The following is a 17,685-nucleotide window of genomic DNA, read 5'->3' as shown; positions in this document are numbered from 1 at the left end:
TATTACTGATATTTTTTTCTTATTTTATAATAATAATTTTAAAAAATTATCCATTTATGACAACTTTATTTGAATTCAAGGTTTGGATTCCACTTCTGTAATGATGTAGTCTTTCCAGTTTCCTCACAGTCTCCAACCTCCATCGATGATGTGCTCTGTCCCAGTCACATAGGCTGACTGTGGAGGGCCCAGACAGTTTAAAACCACTGGTAAATTACTTTACTGACAAAAATATCTACAGCTTTCTCTAGGTATGTGTATTCCTATGATACCTACACTCTATTCATACTATTATTATACCTCCTGAATTACATCTGTGCAAGCACTCACCTCATCTGAGGCCAGGTATACGCACAGGTGTGCAACCTCTTCGGCTGTGCACAGCCTGCCAGTTTTCTGTCTTGCCATAAAGTCTTTATAAGCCTGTAAATGAGTTATAATTGGATCATTCATTATCTTCATCATCCAGTCATCATTATTTAACATTGTGTAAATAAAGATAACATATGACACATAGTATATGAATCACGCAGGCATTACTGTCAGGTTGGCGAAAATGTACATCAAAGCCTGCAATACCTGTTCTGGGTCGGGCTGAGCCTGGATCCTACCCCTCAGTGATGGAGTATCAACAGTCCCTACAGAAATAGAAAGAGAGCAAGCCTAATGAAATGTTTATCAAAAGACAAGAGTTAGTTAAGAAATTATGGTCTTTGGCTAAATGAACATTTTTCTATTAATAAGTATCAAATACGATTGGGTTGGACTTGGATGTGATGTATATAAATAATCAAAATAAAAGTATACACAGCATCTTTTTAGACTGGCTCTTAAGCCAGTGTGCCCTAACATGAAACAACCTTCAGCTAAAACACCCCATCAATTTAGTTTAATTTCAAGGACGTTTACAGTATACTTTGAGTATCACTGAGGAAGACTAAAAACACATGGTGATATGGTGATTTGTTGCACTGTGTTCAAACCTTACCAGGACAAACACAGTTACAGCGAATGCCTTGCTCAATGAAATCCGCAGCTATGGACTTGGTGAGCCCAATCACTGCAGCCTTGGAGGTACTATAGACACACCGCTTAACAACGCCTGTGTTGAGGAAACACATCTGTCACTCACACACAGCCATACGCAGGCAAAGCATTTATCTGAGATAAGAGGATTGCAAAGACTGGCCAAACTTCAAAGACATCGTGTCCCTTTAAGTAGGAATAGTTCTACAAGCAACTGCAATAAAAAAAAAAAAAAGATCTGAGGAAGATCGTTTACCTTTTATGCTTGATGCAACAGATGCCATGTTAATAATGTTTCCCGACTTCTTTGCCAACATCTAGAATGACAAATGGCATATTAACAGAATTGTTTTTGTTGAATCCAGATTAAAACTACACAAACAAAGCAATAAAAAGTGCCGAGATCTGCGCTAAAGGTACAGTTTGGCAGTTTGGTTAGTTTGCAGCTAAAGCAGGATTAGTAGCTGAGCAGTCCTCACCCATCATGTCATGGGTTCACAGTGGTACAGTTAATGCAGCTAATCCAACAACGGATGAGAACAAAATTAAAGGCATATGTCACACTATTATCAGTAGCACCTATTACATTCACGGGATAAATGGTGTTAAGAGTTTGGTGAAGTGGCCAAAAGTCACCTTAGGCAAGAAAGCCTTGCTCATCAGGTACATGCTCCGCACATTGACATTCATTGTGAAGTCCCAGTCATCCTCTTCACAATCCAAGATGGTGCCATGATGCACAAATCTGTGTACGAGCACAGACATTTAGTGGAAAAATAGCCTCATCTAATAACTTTAGACAGCATTAATATGACAATTTGGACAAACAGTGAGACACAAGTGACAATATCTGTACCTAATAACTTAATCAAAACCAGAGTGGTAAACTACTGCCATTTCAAGATAAAACTCAAAGGTGATAATGTAGAAGAAACCTGTTAATAAAATTGAGAAAAGGGGAGAGGGGGTTATGTATGTATGTTATGGGGTTTTGGAAATGTAATTAAGTAGTAAGCAGGAGACAGATGGGTGAATTAGAAAAGTGTAACTTCAATTTTATCTTTTTTTTCTCCTTTTGCGGTCACCACAGCAGATCATCCAACTGACATCACATCTTATTCCTAGCTTCCACCTATGTCACACCAACACTGCATGTCCTCCTTGACTTCATCCGAGAACCTCATCTGTGTCTTTTTTCCTCCTTGCTGGCAACATCCTCTGTCCACTGTCCCTCCTCTGCACATCTCCAAACCATCTCAGCCTAGACTTTCTAACTCTGTCTCCAAACCGTTCGACCTGAGCTGTCCCTCTGATGTACTCAGTTCTAATATTACCCATCCTGTTCACTCAAAAATCTGAGCATCTTTATTACCATCTTTTGAACCTTTTCTTTCACTCTTGTTGCTATCCTTCTGTCACAAATTATCCCTGACACTTGTCTCCAGCCACTCCATGCTCCTGCAATCTCTTCTTCACCTCTCTTGTGCACTGTCCATTGGTTTTGATGGTTGAACGCAGGTATTTAAACTGATCTACCTTCACTACCTTCACTTGCATGTTCACCTTTCGACCTGTGTCCATCTAATTCACATGTATTCTGTCTTTAAATAATCATAGTGCACAGTATCTCCTGTCTGACCTCATCTGTCATCCTGTCCATCACCACTGCAAACAAGAAGGGGCTCAGAGCTGATCCCTAATGTAATCCCACCCTTACCCTGAACCCATCTGTCACTCCTACTGCACACCTTACCGCTGTCTCGCTGTCCTCTTACATGTCCTGCACCACCCTCACATACTTCTCTGTCTCTCCTGACTTCCTCATGGTTAAAAAGAATAACTTAACGTTTATTTGAAACTACAAGTAAAATGCACAGTGACTGCTGATTTAGGAATTCTGGTTTTGACATATTTTTTTCAGTTTTCTACTTTAATCTGTTGTCAACAATAACTCACATGAATTTACTTCCAAAAATGGTGCAAATTACAGCTTTATTTGTTTTACTTGATGTGGAACTTCTAAATACCATACATTTTGTTTTTCCAAGAATTATGTAAGGTTTTTGTTTCTTCAGTAAATCAGAGAAATAAAAACTAATTTAAAAAGTACCCAGCAACGTTGAACAGAACATCTACATGGTCATGTTCCTTGGCCAGGGCTTCTACTTGGTCCTTCTTGGTCACGTCCACCACTTTGGTCCTGATCCCTGACACCGAAAACAAAAACAAGGACAGTTTAGATTATACTTGCACTGCTTTTGTCTTCATAACAGCTGGCTTTATTTTAGTGCATGAAATAATTCAAGGTATAGCAGCTTCATTTATCAATCATTTTCACAGTTACACAGCAAAACAATGGTCCTGGCTGCTATCTTCTTCAACATACATCTTTTCCTACTGACCGCTCAATGGCTCTGCAGAAAGCCAGTTAAGAGGGTGAAGTGCTCAGGCGTGAAGAAGAATGTTGCTCATGTCCTATTTATTCAAACTCATTTACTGCAGAGACCAGAATAAATAGAGATATGGTTCTCTTCTCACAGTCTTGAAGAAAAGACAATTAAAACCCATATAAAGCCTTTTACAACTAATATATGATATGCACACCAGAAATGAGATAATCTGTTTTTTTTTTTCTTTTTAAAATGACCACAGTGCAATTTCAATTTCTCTAATAGAGATACGTTAAATGGCTCTTGTAGAAAAAACAACTTCACTCTGGGGAAAGCATAGGTGTTATGCATTTATACTAATTAGCTGCTTTGGCCAAAATGAGAGAAATTAGTAGAATGCATGCATTGCTTCTTCCACTTATCTGGTGCCGGTAACCTAAGCAGAGAACCTAGGTCCTAGGCTTTATAGGCTAAAACCTCCTCTCAGTCAGACAATCCCAGAAAACCTCCCTCACGGTGCACCCAGGAGGCATCCTTGTCAGATACCCGAACCATCTCAACTGGCTCCTTTCGATGTGGAGGAACCACGGTTTTAATCTAAGCCCCTCTTGAATAACTGAACTTCCCACCCTATCTCTAAGTACAAGCTATTTCAAAGTAATCAAAATTTTAAAACTTTGCATCAAATAATTAAGTTGTGAAAGAACTTGAATGAAGGGATAGGAGTAAACTGGCATCCCTTTTGCAATGCCTCAAATAGCCAGAAGATGGCAGTCATAGATCAGCAGAGATGAAACTTGCCTTGAATACCATCCAGCTCCTTCAGCTTTTCTCCATTTATGTCTGTGGCTGTGACCTGAGCTCCCTCCTTAGCAAATGCCTACAGTTTAAAAAAAAAAAAATCAGTGTTCAGTTCCAAGTGGTTCCTCAATGTTCTACATGCTGTGCTATAAAATTTAAGGAAAAATTTGCAATTATGATGATTGGTTATGACACAAAACCGAAAAGAGAAGGACACCGAGCCACAGACACAACTGAGCAGGAATCTAAATTGCTGTACGAATGGACGAGGGCACTCCAACTACAGGGAATAATTCAGATCATCAATACCAATCAATATCTCATTATCAAGCATCTGAAAGCAGACTGTCAATATCCATCCACAGTTCCACAACTCTTCTGAAATCCATTCAACTTCCCATCAATAAGGCAGGTTTTTAAAGTGCAAATGGATTTGCTCAAAAGACCCCTTATAACATTTGCATCTTTTAACTTTTAGGTTGAATTCCTCCAATAAAAACCCAGTTCACTGTAATACAAGGCACCTTTGCACACTTTAAGATCACTTGGAGGGAACAGATGTAGCGATGGTCCAATCCAGTGTGTGAGATTTTCAAGTGTGTTGTTATCTCTTTGGCAAGAATATCCCTAAAGGACGGTCCTGAACCTTTGCCTCCATTAACTCAGGAATCACTATTACAGCAGTCATTTACAGGACATTAGGTGACATGCTTAAGTGTTTCTATACATAAGGAAGTTGGAAGAAACATGTTTTAAATTACATTAAGAAAAATTACATCACGGGACTTCTTAAAATCTTTAACTCTAAGCAGTATATCCTATATTAGTTAATCTATATTTAATACTTATCAAAATGTAAAGAGCACTGAATAAGTGCAATATTTAACTACTAAATAAACATTTTCTGCTGTGATTTAGAAGCCACTAAATCAGTGAGATGTTAAGAAGAAGATATGAAATGTTTTTACCATTGCTGCAGCACGTCCAATCCCCTGAGCAGCAGCGGACAGAACAATCACTTTCCCATCCAGGCGACCCATAGTTTACCTTTCACTGCTGCTGTGAACAAAACAAACAAAAGATTGGAGAATAACAGCACATTTATTTAGATAAATGCTTTCAGTCTTAATTTAAAAAGGTATATCAAGCATGTTTTTTACACAAATGTACAAATTTCTATACTTTAATTCGTGGTTTTCAGCAGTCCAGACATGCAAAGACATACATTCACTGCTAATCTCTGAAAAGTGTGGTGCAATTCGTAATTTGGTTATATAACTGTGCAATCATTGACCATTGGCAAAATGGTCTTTCGGTAAACTGCAGCATTTGATGGCCTACAGCTAAGAGAGAACTCTTAAGTGACCCCACAAAACCACTTACGAAGAGGACTTGAATTCATTAGAAGCTTGCTGTAGTGTTAGGTTTAGCGCATTCAGTCACTAATAGTGACAAAGTCAGGCATTATAAATATTAATGTAAATTTTATTACTTGGCTCAAAATGATTGTAGCTTATGGTAAAAAGGCCCTATTAACAAATGTGCTTTATCAGTGAGTCTGTCTTCCGCTTCCAGTACCAGCTTAAATTCAGTTCACAGAGTGCTGGTCCTTATTTACAATAATGTCACCCAATTCACCGGACAATTATATCCATGCTCTTTGGTTCTGTCCACCAGTTCAGAAGTTTTGGCGCGAGATATGTGAAGACTTATCAAAGTACCTGAAATATAACATTCCAACTTCCCCCTTAGTGTGTTTGTTGGGCAGCTTAGATAATGTCACTTCAGAAAAGAATATAGCCCATATGGTTTTCACTGCCCTATGCATAGCCAAGAAAACTGTCCTCATGAACTGGAAAAATAAAAATAATCTTAATTCTAACCAATATAGAAATTATCTATTAGATTACATTAGTCTTGATACAGCCTCTGCCACCACATCAGATCAATTGCTCTGGGCTCCTTTGATCAGCTCCATCACCTAGTGGGGGTGGAGGGTCATAGTTTGGTCCCGCCTTCACTGTTGTGATTGGTGTGGGGGTAGGGACAGGCTTAGGGCGTCGGGGGGTTCCCCGGAGGCATCTTCCTTGGGGGGCTCAACCCGGGGTAGCGGTCATGTCCAGTTAGGGGCTCTGTTGGCTCTCAGGTGACTGTTTCCTCGTGGCTGCGTGCAGCAAGGCTAGGGGAGGGTCTGTGCTGACGGACGTGGGTTACTGACCTGGTAGCCTGGCTGCCCCTGGGTGGGTCCAGGATGGGCGTGAGGTTCTGGGGGCGCTCAGTCTCTGGGCTGGGGCCCTGGCCGGGCCTCGGGGGCTTGGGTCCTGGTTGGTGTGTTGCCGGGGTTGTGGGCGGGTGCGTGCATGGGGGCCCAGCTGGTGCGTCGAGCCACCTGGGGGGCTCTTCAACTGGTGGGGGAGATTGTCACACCTTGCAGGAGCTTTCCTCTCTTCAGGAACTCTCTCTGCAGGAGGGGGAGATACAGAAGAGGTGGAGGAAGATCTCAGCCTGGGCGTCTATTGTCTTATGTAGTCTGGAAGATGAGTGGATGGTGGGGTGGGTGCAGTTTTTTCTGTGGTGGGGTTGGGTGGACTGTCCCGGGCTCTTTGGGGCCGGGAGGCGCTGCTGCACTGGGCCCCGGTCCGGATGGGCCTGGGCCCCCTTTCCCTGGCGGGTCGCGGAGTATGGGGGTGCCTACTGGGGTCAGCGGGGGAGCTGGCCCCAGGGAGGGGTCACTTGGCCCTCCCTTCTTTCCCTCCCCATCTCCAGCTGCCTCCCTCTTCCCGCTCCACCACAACCACCCACACATGCAGGGCCTTGGAGTAGGGGTGTGTCACCAGGGTGCAGAGGAGGCTACCCCCCCCCCCCCTCTGTCCCCTTCTGGCTGCCTCTGCCTCAATTTTATCCCACAACTTAGACATTCACATTACTCACACTCTCATTACACATACATATAGGATCTTGGGGGTGGGCACGATACACGGAATCCAAAGTACCATCAGGGTGTACACCTCACCCCTGGCGTCGTTGCCCACCTCTCAATTTTAAATACACGTAGACATTGAGGGCTAGCAGGAGGGACTATGCGCTTACCTGCTGCTCTCTGGCAGGTAGCTCCATGCCCTCCTGGGTTTTAAATGCACCTTAGAACACACATGCATCAACACTACAATGAGCGGGTGGAGGGAGGTTTGGAGTCTTCTCTCACCCCCATTCTCTGCGGCCTGCTGGAGCGGGGGGGCTAGGAGGAGGAGTTGGCCGTCCGACTGCGGAGTCTGGAGTGTGGGGCCTCCCTGCTGCTGCGGAGTCGGGGCGGTCTGCCTCTCCCCACCGCAGGGAAAAGGGTAACACCACCTGGGTCTGGGTGCAGTTCCCCCCTCCAGGGGCAAGGGTACCTAGACCCGGTTCGTAGAGTACCTTTGGGGAGTGTGATCGTGTGTACAGCGTCTCTTTATGTCTGTCTCCACGTTGGTTGAGTGTGGAGTAAGTGCATATGAGAGCATGAGGGTGGGAATGGATGTTTGTATCTGTGTGTGCCTGTATGCCTGTCTCTATATGTCAGGTTGGGTATCAGACGCCACCTCTCTGGGGACATCTCAGGCCCTCCAAGGTTTGGAGGCCTATCTCCCCCCACCACCACTTCCCCTGCCAGTGGCGGACTCCCTCAGACATCGGTGCGTTGGAGGTTCTTTGTGTCCGGGGATGGGCGTCCAGGTACACACCGGCTCACTCCTTGGCGGCCGCTTATCGGTAGGGATGGGTATCGTTTAGGTTTTATCCGATACCGGTGCCAAATCGGTACTTTTGGAACGGTGCCGGTGCTCAAACGGTGCTCAAACCGGTGCTTAAAGAATCGAGAACACAAAATTGGTCCAAAAACCTCTCATGTTCAGCTGTTTTTTGTAAAAAGATAACAATGTTAGCCTTTTCTGCAGCTATGGGGCATATATGGTATCACTCATGGCTGGAAGCAGTGCTTAAACAATGGAAAAAACACAAACTTTGTCCTAAACCTCTCATGTTTAACTGTTTTCCACTTTTTCTTTGGTCATTTTAGCCTTTTTGGCCAGGGTGAAGGGAGTATCTGCCATCAAACAAGAAGACAGCCGCATGTAGCTATGATGATGTTTGCTAGTTCACCTTACATGCATTAATGTAATAACGTGGTTAGCCTACTCAACGTAAATTACACTCGAACAACATGAAGCTACGCACGCAGAAAAGAACGGCTGCTGCTGCATCATCATTTCTGCTACACTGGCAGGGCTAGGGGCCAGGACTCTCCTCTTCGTGTTTTTGGGGGATGTTGCATAACAGCCAACCCACCCGCAGTAGATGCGCTCGGTGTGAGGTCTCACAGCAAGCTATCAAATACGGCGCATTTCTGGGCTTTTAAAAAAAACGCTATGCATCGCCAGGTGTTTCATCGGATTTGAGGTGTTACCTCCTTTGACAGTATCACAGTATCAGCTTAAAGCACTTGTTGCAGGCTGCTGAGTTTGCATATTTTGCTGTGAAGTACAGCCAGACTTTTGACCGCTTCGCCTTGGACATTTTTAATCTGTAGCTCTGCTCTAAAAGAACGTACGTACCTGGACCCGCCTACTATTCTCGGAAACGTAAAATGATTGGCTAGAAGTGTATCACAGCTCAGGAAAAAAAGCACCGAAATAAAGCACCGAAATGTGCGCTGCTTTTCGGTCTGGTTACTACCGTTTATGTCAGAACCGGTCCCATCCCTACTTATCGGGGCCTGGAGCCTGGGGCTCGCTCGGGCCACTTCGGAGGTGGGGTGCCCCCGGCCTCTCGGCCTGGGGCTCGGTCACTCAGGCACAGCTGGCTGCCAGCGGAGCTCACGGGCGCGTCACTGCAACTCCCCCTGGCATCTGCTCCGCGACTGCTGAGTGAGCCCTCATCTGGGACTCTCCTCAGCTCTTCTGGGACAGTGGCGCGGCTGCCCCTCTGTTGGTCTTCCTTGGTCTCTTGTGTTCTGGGGGCCTCTGGATGTCTGGAGTTTTGATCTCCTCCATACCTGCTTCATGCGTTGGAGGACAGGGCTGTGGCCCCCCCACACCCTCTAGCAGATCATTACATGAAGGAACCTTTTAAAAAAACAAGCGTGTCCATGCTCACAGGTGTACACACGGGTGATCACACCCACAAACTACACCCTTTTTGGCTCCTACCTCAAAGCACACTGTGTTCTGTTGATGTTATGTGCTGCACAATAATGTTTAATATTTAGTATTTACTGTCATATTCCCATATATCATTGTGATGTTGTTTATTCTATTACTCTTGTTCTCTGAAACTTGTAGTGAAAGTTAGTAATTAGACCAAATATGACGTGACACAGCCCAGAAATAATGCAATATGGCAGTTTCTCAGTCAAGGACTTAAAGATATAGAATAACATACAGGAATCACATCTGTCTATACAAAGTTCAGAGCACAAAAGTTCTTCTTATCATTTCATCAATATTACCAACATGAAGATGATATATTTATGAAGATTATTGTGGGCTCTTTTACGTTAGAATATAAAGCACCACAAAGCAACTGTTGCTGTGATTTTGCTCTATATAATTTAAATTTAATTCACTTGAGTTGTAAAGCATAACTATCTATATTTTATAACTCTCATCTTACTGAACATGTGTACTTACTTACCTCTGAATCTAGAGAACCATTAAACAGACCCCCATTGGGTCCTACCCTCTAAGAATAAGGTGTTTATGAGAGAGTATATGTATATGTAATAGTATAATAAATTGCTTGTTCTTTATAATTGTGACTCCCAAGAAAATTGTCTGAATAGAGTTCAGGTCGTCCTGACTCGGGAAGGCCTGGTTTGAAAATGTTATCTGACCCTATCTCAACCTTGAGCACAGTACTGCATGTCCCTCAATTAAGTTCAAGTTCAAATTTTATTCGCCACTTGCAGTGGCAGGTTGCCCTGCAGTGGAATGAACCCGCCCCCGACCTTACACACACAACACAGACATCACATGGGGATACAAGTCAGAGAACGGTTGCATTGCAGAAAAACCACTGAAATGTACACTACAATGGGAAAGTACAAGAGGAAAAAAAGAGACCTCTACTCATGCTGGGCTATAGGAGGACAGCATGAGAACAGGAAACAAAAAAACTCCTCTGCACAGAAAGCACATAAATGTCCACAGTACAACATTATAGAGCATGTGACCAGCAACAGGGTTGGGTAGGGGATGAGGAGTAATCCCAGGCAACACAGCAGCTTTCCTGCCACTGCGCCAACTCTCCAGCCCGGGCCCAGACCCGCCTCGTATTCCCAGGAGGCAACAAGCATCGAAGGCTTTGGAAGGGGAGGCGGGCTAGTATACTGACACATGGTTTTTGTCACCCTTAAGAACGGCAACGTGCGCCAAAAGTGACGTCACAACTCTTGGTACCAGTTCCACTCTTTACTTTTGTTTCAACTTTTCGTGCAGGCCTTGTTTTTTGTAACCTGGCGTGCACAAGATGGTCATTGTTGAATACACAAGTTTGCAAGAAGTTCAGAGCTCAGAGATGCCCAGGGTTTACACAGAGCTTAACAACTTGAAAATATTAAACTGTTCTGAGGAAAACTCTGCAATAGCTGTGTTTACTGTTTGGACTTCTCCTTTTGTATTAACAAAAGGAGAACAATAATATAAAATAATCCTCAATAGCAACATCTATAGTTCAAAAGCAGACATTGGTGAGTCCGGTAAACGGGCTCTTGTGAGGTTGCAGTTCATACAAAACACAACCAAAACCTGGCCAAAAACAAGGCTTAAGGTTCTATAGAAGCTGCCAGAACAACTATGCAGTCCTGGTCTGACAAACTAAACCTGACAGCCAGACCTGGTTGTTTGCCTCAATCATGGAGGCCACAAACTATCCCGAAGCCTGGGCATGTACACTTGTCCTCCAGATTTATAATTCAGGCCTGCAGAAGCCAAATTCTGCAGCAGGCCCTGAAAAGTAAGCCAACAAGAGGGAATTGATGCACACCAGTCTTGTGGCCAAGGATTAAGCATTGTAGGCCCCGCAGAGCTAATTAACAGTTCCTACAGTGCCTGTAAGGATGGATCCAATCCTAGTTAGCACTTGCCAAAGAATTCTTCATTTATATTTAATTCATAAAGACATGGCACTCCTTCTCTTGTGAGTGGTAACAGTCGATGCTGGGGCCTAACAGTTCTGGAGACTCCTACGTTTTATCAATTTTTCCAGGAGAAGTTTAAAATTTTTGAAAATACTGGGTTTATTACTGAGCTAATACCATTGCCACAGGCAAATGAAGTGTATACCTTTTCAAATGTCCATGGCCTTGGTGAAGCTATAGAACAAAAACACTTCACACCACTCTGGTACCTCCAGGAAAAAAAAAATAACTTTTTTCTTTTAAATAACCACAAAATGGCACACCATACCATGTGGGCTGCTGGGCACTGGTGGACTGACCTGTCATAGGGCCAGTTTAGCATTTGAATGAAGATTTCAACCATTCAGTGCAGGATTTCCACATTTTGCACTTCTGCATTGTCTTAAAGCAAACTGTAAAACTTTAACTTACCTATCAGTCTGCTGTTGCTCATTAAGTATTAACTCGTGTGTAAATCCTCACATGAGATAATGAAACACAATGTGACTCAAATGAGAAATGACATTTTAAGCTTCACTGCTTACTGCTTGTGCCTGTTCTCAGTTCATTAGTCTTAGAAACAGTGCAGATTTTCAGTTACTGTGGCCATCTCAGACAAAGAAGAAAAAGTGGCACCAGTACAACTATGGTGAATTTGCAGTGTATCTAAGGATGTGCAGACAGGTATTACTAGAAACCATAATTTCCATAATTCCGTTGTACATGTACAATGGCAATTAAGAGCTATTCTATTCTATTTGATTTTAAACTGAGATAACATTAAGAAAAGATACAAAGGTGAGTGGTATTGCTAGAATCTCCTGTCTTCTAAGTAGATTTGGATGGTTTAAAAAAACCCTCTAAATACAGTCCAGAAAATGTAACAATTCAAAGTAGCATTGGACTGTAATCGCTTTTCAAACACGTTAACCTGTAACTGCAGAAATGTCATTGATTCCTATTGTTGCATAACAGATTTTTTTCAAACGTGTGTAACCTACAAAAACTTTACTTGCATCAGCTGCTCAAGCGCGATCAACCACACAGTAATGACTTTAACTGATGAGCATGTGCAGATGCTTTCTGTAGGTTGGACTGTTAGCTAACGTAAAGATTTTAGAAACTCACCCCTCTGCTCAGCTCCGACTTCGACAAGACGCACTCAACGTCAGAGTTCAGCGAGGCTGGACACGTGACACGCAGCTAGAACTCCTGTTGGTTCGAGACCAGGAAGTTCACACGAAGGGGCAGGGTGCAATTTGAGAAGACTAGAAAGCAAGGGAGCACACCAACAAGGCTTTCTACTTTCAGACGTTTTTTTTCACCCTTTAAAAAATTAAAGACATTAAGCTTTGTACGAACTTTTTAAATTGTTAAAATAAGTTCTCTTTTGAGTGTCCTGTATAAGAAAGTACATTTGATACAAATATTTTATTTGTAAGGACCAAGAAAAAAACAATATAAGAAAGAATTTTTCAATTATTCATTTTGAGAGTAAATATGAAATTTCACAACAAAAGTTGAAATAAATAGTATGTAATGCATAATGCACATGACTCACATACTCCTTAAGGTGAAATTATATTTTGAGTTTAATCTTAAAATAGTATTTCAAGTTTATTGTCAAAGTGAACAATAATAATAATAATAATAAAAAAAGATCACTCTAAACTGTCTTTTTTCTTAATCTAGCCCTTATACTCTGTTATTGTTATTATGAGTTGGAAAATTTCACTGTCTTTGTAAATCATCTTGACTTGTAATTGGAAGGACTTTGGAAGGAAAATGACCTTTGCCCCTCCTTTGTCAGGTCTTTTCAGTGTTTATTGTTAATGGTTAAAGAGCTTAAAAGTAGGATAAATCTGTTGGCATTTTAAGAATGTCAAGATTGTAATTCAAATGAAACATTTGGGGAAAAAACATTTATTCTTGTAAAATAAGAAAATAAACAAATAAATCTTCTATTTGCCTGAAACAGAAGTTGGTTTTCACGATATAATAAGATTTTGAAGGCACTTTCACATGTGACCAAATAAAAAATAACCTCATGCAGACATTCACAAGGGGCGATCGTGGCTCAAGAGTTGGGAGGTCATCTTGTAATCGGAAGGTTGCCGGTTTGAGCCCCGGCTCCGACAGTCTCGGTCGTTGTGTCCTTGGGCAAGACACTTCACCCGTTGCCTACTGGTGGTGGTCAGAGGGCCCAGTGGCGCCAGTGTCCGGCAGCCTCTCCTCTGTCAGTGCGCCCCAGGGCGGCTGTGGCTACAATGTAGCTTGCCATCACCAGGGTGTGAATGGGTGGATGATTGTGTATAGTGTAAAGCGCTTTGGGGTCCTTAGGACCAAGTAAAGCACTATACAAATACAGACCATTTTATTCATATTATTTTTATAAAACGTAGCTTTCATACATATTAAAAGCACAAATTTTCAAATCAGTTTTTCTAGTAATTAAGGCATCAGAAGTGTGGCAAGTCCATCTGGTGACAAAGACCATGCATAACTCAAAGCTCAAAGAACATAACTGCTACCCTCAAGATGAGGCGGATTTCTCAGCTGCTATTTCCAGGGTCATAAATAAATTCTTATTTTACGCTCAAGTGAAGCATATTATTTATTAAATCAAATCTAATTTTCATTTTTATTGGTTCATTCTTGCTCTTTCAAGATACCACACTGTTACACATATTGCATTTTGAGTTCTGGGCTCTCAGCTGAATATGAAAACAGTCTGTCATTGTTCTCCATCATCATATTTCTTTTTAATGTTTTATCAAACTGCTTTATACGTTTTCCTGCATAACATTTATAATTTAGTGGTTCATTGATTGAATGTTTAATTTGAAACTATTCCATCTCATTATTTTCATTTAAGACTGTCTGTTGTAATTTTGATAAACAGAAGACAGTTATGATTCATCATTCCCAATAATAGAAATGCCCAAACTGTTTAAAAACACTGATCAATAACATAATAATAATTTGAAAAGATTGATTAAGTAATGGGCCAGCTCCAAGATAATAATAAGTGCCCCTGGTTACTCATGGATGTGGGAAATTATACCATATACCTAGCTTGTGTTACCTGATTTCTAGTTTATTGTAATACATTACAAACTCTAATAAACATTGTTGTTGTTTTTTGTTTGTTTGTTTTACCACTGTGGTGTGGTGGTTAACACATGTTAGTGTGAAAGATCCCCAGTTTGAGACAAGATCTCAGGTCACCAGCTAGGGGACTCCTGTAGTGCTGGTCCCAAGCCTGGATAAATGGAAGTGTTGCATTTGGTGTAAAATCAGTGCCAAATCTGCGAATTTTATGCAATACTATCATCATATTTTTAAAATAACTAAAGCCATATTATTCATTAGATATTTGTGGACTTTCTTCTTACACTTAATGTTGAGCCACAAAGCATAATCTACAGTATCCACTACACTCTAAGAAATAAAATGTTGTATTTACTCCACCCAGTTATGTCAACCGGTTCCACACAACTGGGTTAGTGAAATATAAAATGTATGATACATTTAATTTGAACAAGAAATTTTAAGTACATCTTATAAGATTTGGATAATTAAATGCAAATCAAAAGAATCATGTTGTATTAGCTGAATATCATAATGTTGATATAACTAACCTTGTTGATTTAAATTGAGAAGACTAAATAAAACCTACTCAACCAAAACAAGCTGTACTTACTTTGAGAAATAACATGTTGTATTTACTCCACCCAGTTATGTCAACCGGTTCCACACAACTGGGTTAGTGAAATATAAAATGTATGATATATTTAATTTGAACAACAAATTTTAAGTAAATCTGATAAATCTACTCACCCAAAACACGCTCTACTGAAACTATAGGATTAAATCACTTTAACAGAATTGCAACTTACTCTATTTAAGTTTGTAAATTAAATAAATCGAACACAAGTTTATTCAGTTAACCTAACTTTAATAACACTTTGTGTAAAACTTGTTGAAGCACACTTTGAGCAATTCAAATGCTTCTAGATCTTTTTCCCCAAACAATCTTTACATATATTCAAGTGCATTTTAGGTGCAGGAAGACAAGATACAGAATGTCATGTTAAACTGAAATGATTAAAACTGGAAAGTGTTGTGATTCCAACATTTTTAACATTAACATGACTTAATTTAAACTTGATTGGGCTACAATGAAAAGCCCACAATACAGCCCTGCAAACAGCAGGTAGAAATTACTTTTGTGTCATTTTTGTCCATATTTAGAAAAATAACCTTTGCTTCAAAACTTAAACTGAAGTCCAAAGTTAGGAGCAGTCTTTTTCAGTGTAGTTGGATGTTGGTAAAGGTTCAAGAACAAAGAACGCAGAAAAGTGAAAGGCCTTGCAGAAGTTCTTGTGGCAATTCAAACTGAACAGTTTATGAAGTGCAAGGAGAAGGGTTCGAGAACCTTAAAGTTCAGTGTCCTCTATAGTTCACTGCAGGCTGTTTCACTCAAGCAGTTTGTTTTTCAGAACCTGCACCTTCATGGATAGGTTGTTCCCATCCAACTCCATCAGCACCTTCTGAAGAAATTCAGATGTGTATTTCAGGTGCTTTGGGTAGCTCAGATTTAGACTATAGATTAGTCCAAGCAGGAGGGCACAACCCTTTGCCACATCACTAAGAGCTTGCAGCACAGTGCATCCTTCTATGATGACACCAATGTCCTCAGGTGTATCTGCAGAGTTTGCTCTCATGTCTGACAACATAGACTCCCAAAGTCAGCTGCTCCGTTTCTCTGCTTGCACCAAGATCCACATCCTTTAAATAAAAATTTAAAAAAGATAAGTTAATTGCGTACATATACATATGGACAAGTAAGTCCACCTTCCATTTCCAATCCCAAATTTAAAAAAGGAAAATAACTGATCGTTTTCCTTTTTTAACTTACCAAGAATTCCTTGAACAGGTCATCTGGCTTTTCATTTAAGTAGACACAGACAGCTTTCAGAATGCATTCCTGTCAAACATCAACGCTGGGATTCTGGTGGAGATAAGAACTCAATATGAGAGAAGTTTCCTATTTTGGTTCCTTTCAACCTCTTTACAAAACAAAGTCAAAAATATTAACACATAGCAGATGATTAAGCAATGTTTCATAACTCACATCAGTGATGTGCAGTGAGGTTCATGATTGGTAAGGCACTGACTCCTCTGTGTCAGATTAACAAATATATGAACCCAAAAATTGAAGCTTTTCAATTTTGACATTACGTGAAAGCTTTCATTTTTGCTTTAATCAATTCTAGATTGTTCAACAATATATTTAATAATTGTGCCCCTAAAAATATTAAAATTAAATAGAAGATTAGAACTGGGCAATATGGACTTAAAATCCTATCATGACATTTTGTGGATAACAATAAGTCTGTGAAGGTTCACAGTCATCCAGGTCATCGTAGTCTAAGGAGCTTGGAAAGAAAAGTGAAGCTTCTTCAGTGAAGATTTCTGACACTAAACCAGAAATCAACATGGAGTCGAATTCTTTCAAACAATGTAGCAACTTAATTGATGCACATTTCTAAAATATACTACACATTCATTTCATTCTTCAAACTACAGGATCGCTGGCGCTCCCAGTGGTCATTACTGATGTCAGGGAGCAGGTGCGGTAGATGTTGGGAGTAATTTTAAAACTGTCGGTCTTAGTAGGCAAGTCTCATCTTAACAAGAATTGCAAAAGATTTTGGAAAATTACACCGAAGCAGGTTCAACAATATTTGTTAAATGTTTTCATACTTCTAACATGTGAGAGAGATATACAAGCTAGAGTGTTAAAAAATTTGCCAGGCATCATTTGTTTTAAAAAAATGCAAAAGTATTCCCGAAAGTGTCAGGTGTGTATCAGTTAGTATACATTAATCAAATTTGTCATCCTTAAATTGTTGTACTTACCAAATAATCCTCAGATGGCGATGGATTCTATCCAGGATGCTAAGCATATGCAAGTCTCAGTTGAAAATGGCGGATGATCAAACTTCCACACTGCACATGTGCAAACTCAGAAGTACGGAGAGCCTATTAGGACAATCCTCTTTAAATTAAAGTGCTCTTCATTTTAAATGAACTTTTTACATTGGATTTAATTTACTGCATTTTGTTGTATTGAAATATTATGTTGTTAATTAAATTCAAAACAACATACTTGTGTTTAAAGTTAAAAATCAATTGGTGGCATTAGTTTTAACATGAAGCATTTACATAATGCTACCAACATCAGTGTGTCATTTCTTAGAGTGTATTCAGAGCACGCCTGCGATGATTTTCAGTGACATTTAGCATTCAGAG

General features: G+C 40.8%; 1 protein-coding gene and 1 long non-coding RNA gene across 3 annotated transcripts; both read right to left on the bottom strand.

Annotated features, from left to right (window-relative positions):
* Positions 1-46: 46 nt before the first annotated feature.
* On the bottom strand, positions 47-12,590 carry bdh2 (3-hydroxybutyrate dehydrogenase, type 2). 2 transcript variants are annotated; one of them, XM_085276806.1, is made up of 10 exons: positions 12,496-12,590; positions 5,186-5,276; positions 4,218-4,296; positions 3,137-3,233; positions 1,663-1,771; positions 1,283-1,343; positions 989-1,102; positions 580-638; positions 331-423; positions 47-177 (listed from the first exon to the last, which is right to left on the bottom strand). In XM_085276806.1, the coding sequence occupies exons 2-10, from the start codon at positions 5,255-5,257 to the stop codon at positions 124-126; spliced, it is 738 nt and encodes a 245-aa protein (XP_085132932.1). In that variant the 5' UTR covers positions 5,258-5,276; positions 12,496-12,590; the 3' UTR covers positions 47-123. The 2 variants fall into 2 exon arrangements, with proteins under 2 accessions (XP_085132932.1, XP_085132931.1); XM_085276805.1 differs by having other exon boundaries at positions 5,186-5,273; positions 12,496-12,563.
* Positions 12,591-15,210: 2,620 nt separating this feature from the next.
* Positions 15,211-17,381, bottom strand: LOC146572573 (uncharacterized). The gene is made up of 3 exons (XR_014892922.1): positions 17,293-17,381; positions 16,289-16,381; positions 15,211-16,158 (listed from the first exon to the last, which is right to left on the bottom strand). It is a non-coding gene; the product is annotated as an uncharacterized LOC146572573 (long non-coding RNA).
* Positions 17,382-17,685: the final 304 nt, after the last annotated feature.

The sequence above is a fragment of the Mchenga conophoros genome, linkage group LG6 (genome assembly GCF_057382185.1).
Source record: "Mchenga conophoros isolate Kocher_MC1m ecotype Shallow Benthic linkage group LG6, M_conophoros_male_GT1.1, whole genome shotgun sequence".
Classification (NCBI taxonomy): domain Eukaryota; kingdom Metazoa; phylum Chordata; class Actinopteri; order Cichliformes; family Cichlidae; genus Mchenga; species Mchenga conophoros.
This window is presented reverse-complemented; position numbering and strand designations above follow the sequence as displayed.

What these genes read in the sequence shown, in the direction of transcription:
- bdh2 (XM_085276806.1), bottom strand. Translation starts at nt 5,257, where the DNA reads ATGGGTCGCCTGGATGGGAAAGTGATTGTTCTGTCCGCTGCTGCTCAG. An exon ending in TTGGACGTGCTGCAGCAATG is followed by an intron (nt 4,297 to 5,185) that starts GTAAAAACATTT and finishes TTTAAACTGTAG; the next exon opens with GCATTTGCTAAGGAGGGAGC. An exon ending in CTCAGCCCGACCCAGAACAG is followed by an intron (nt 424 to 579) that starts GTATTGCAGGCT and finishes ACTCATTTACAG; the next exon opens with GCTTATAAAGACTTTATGGC.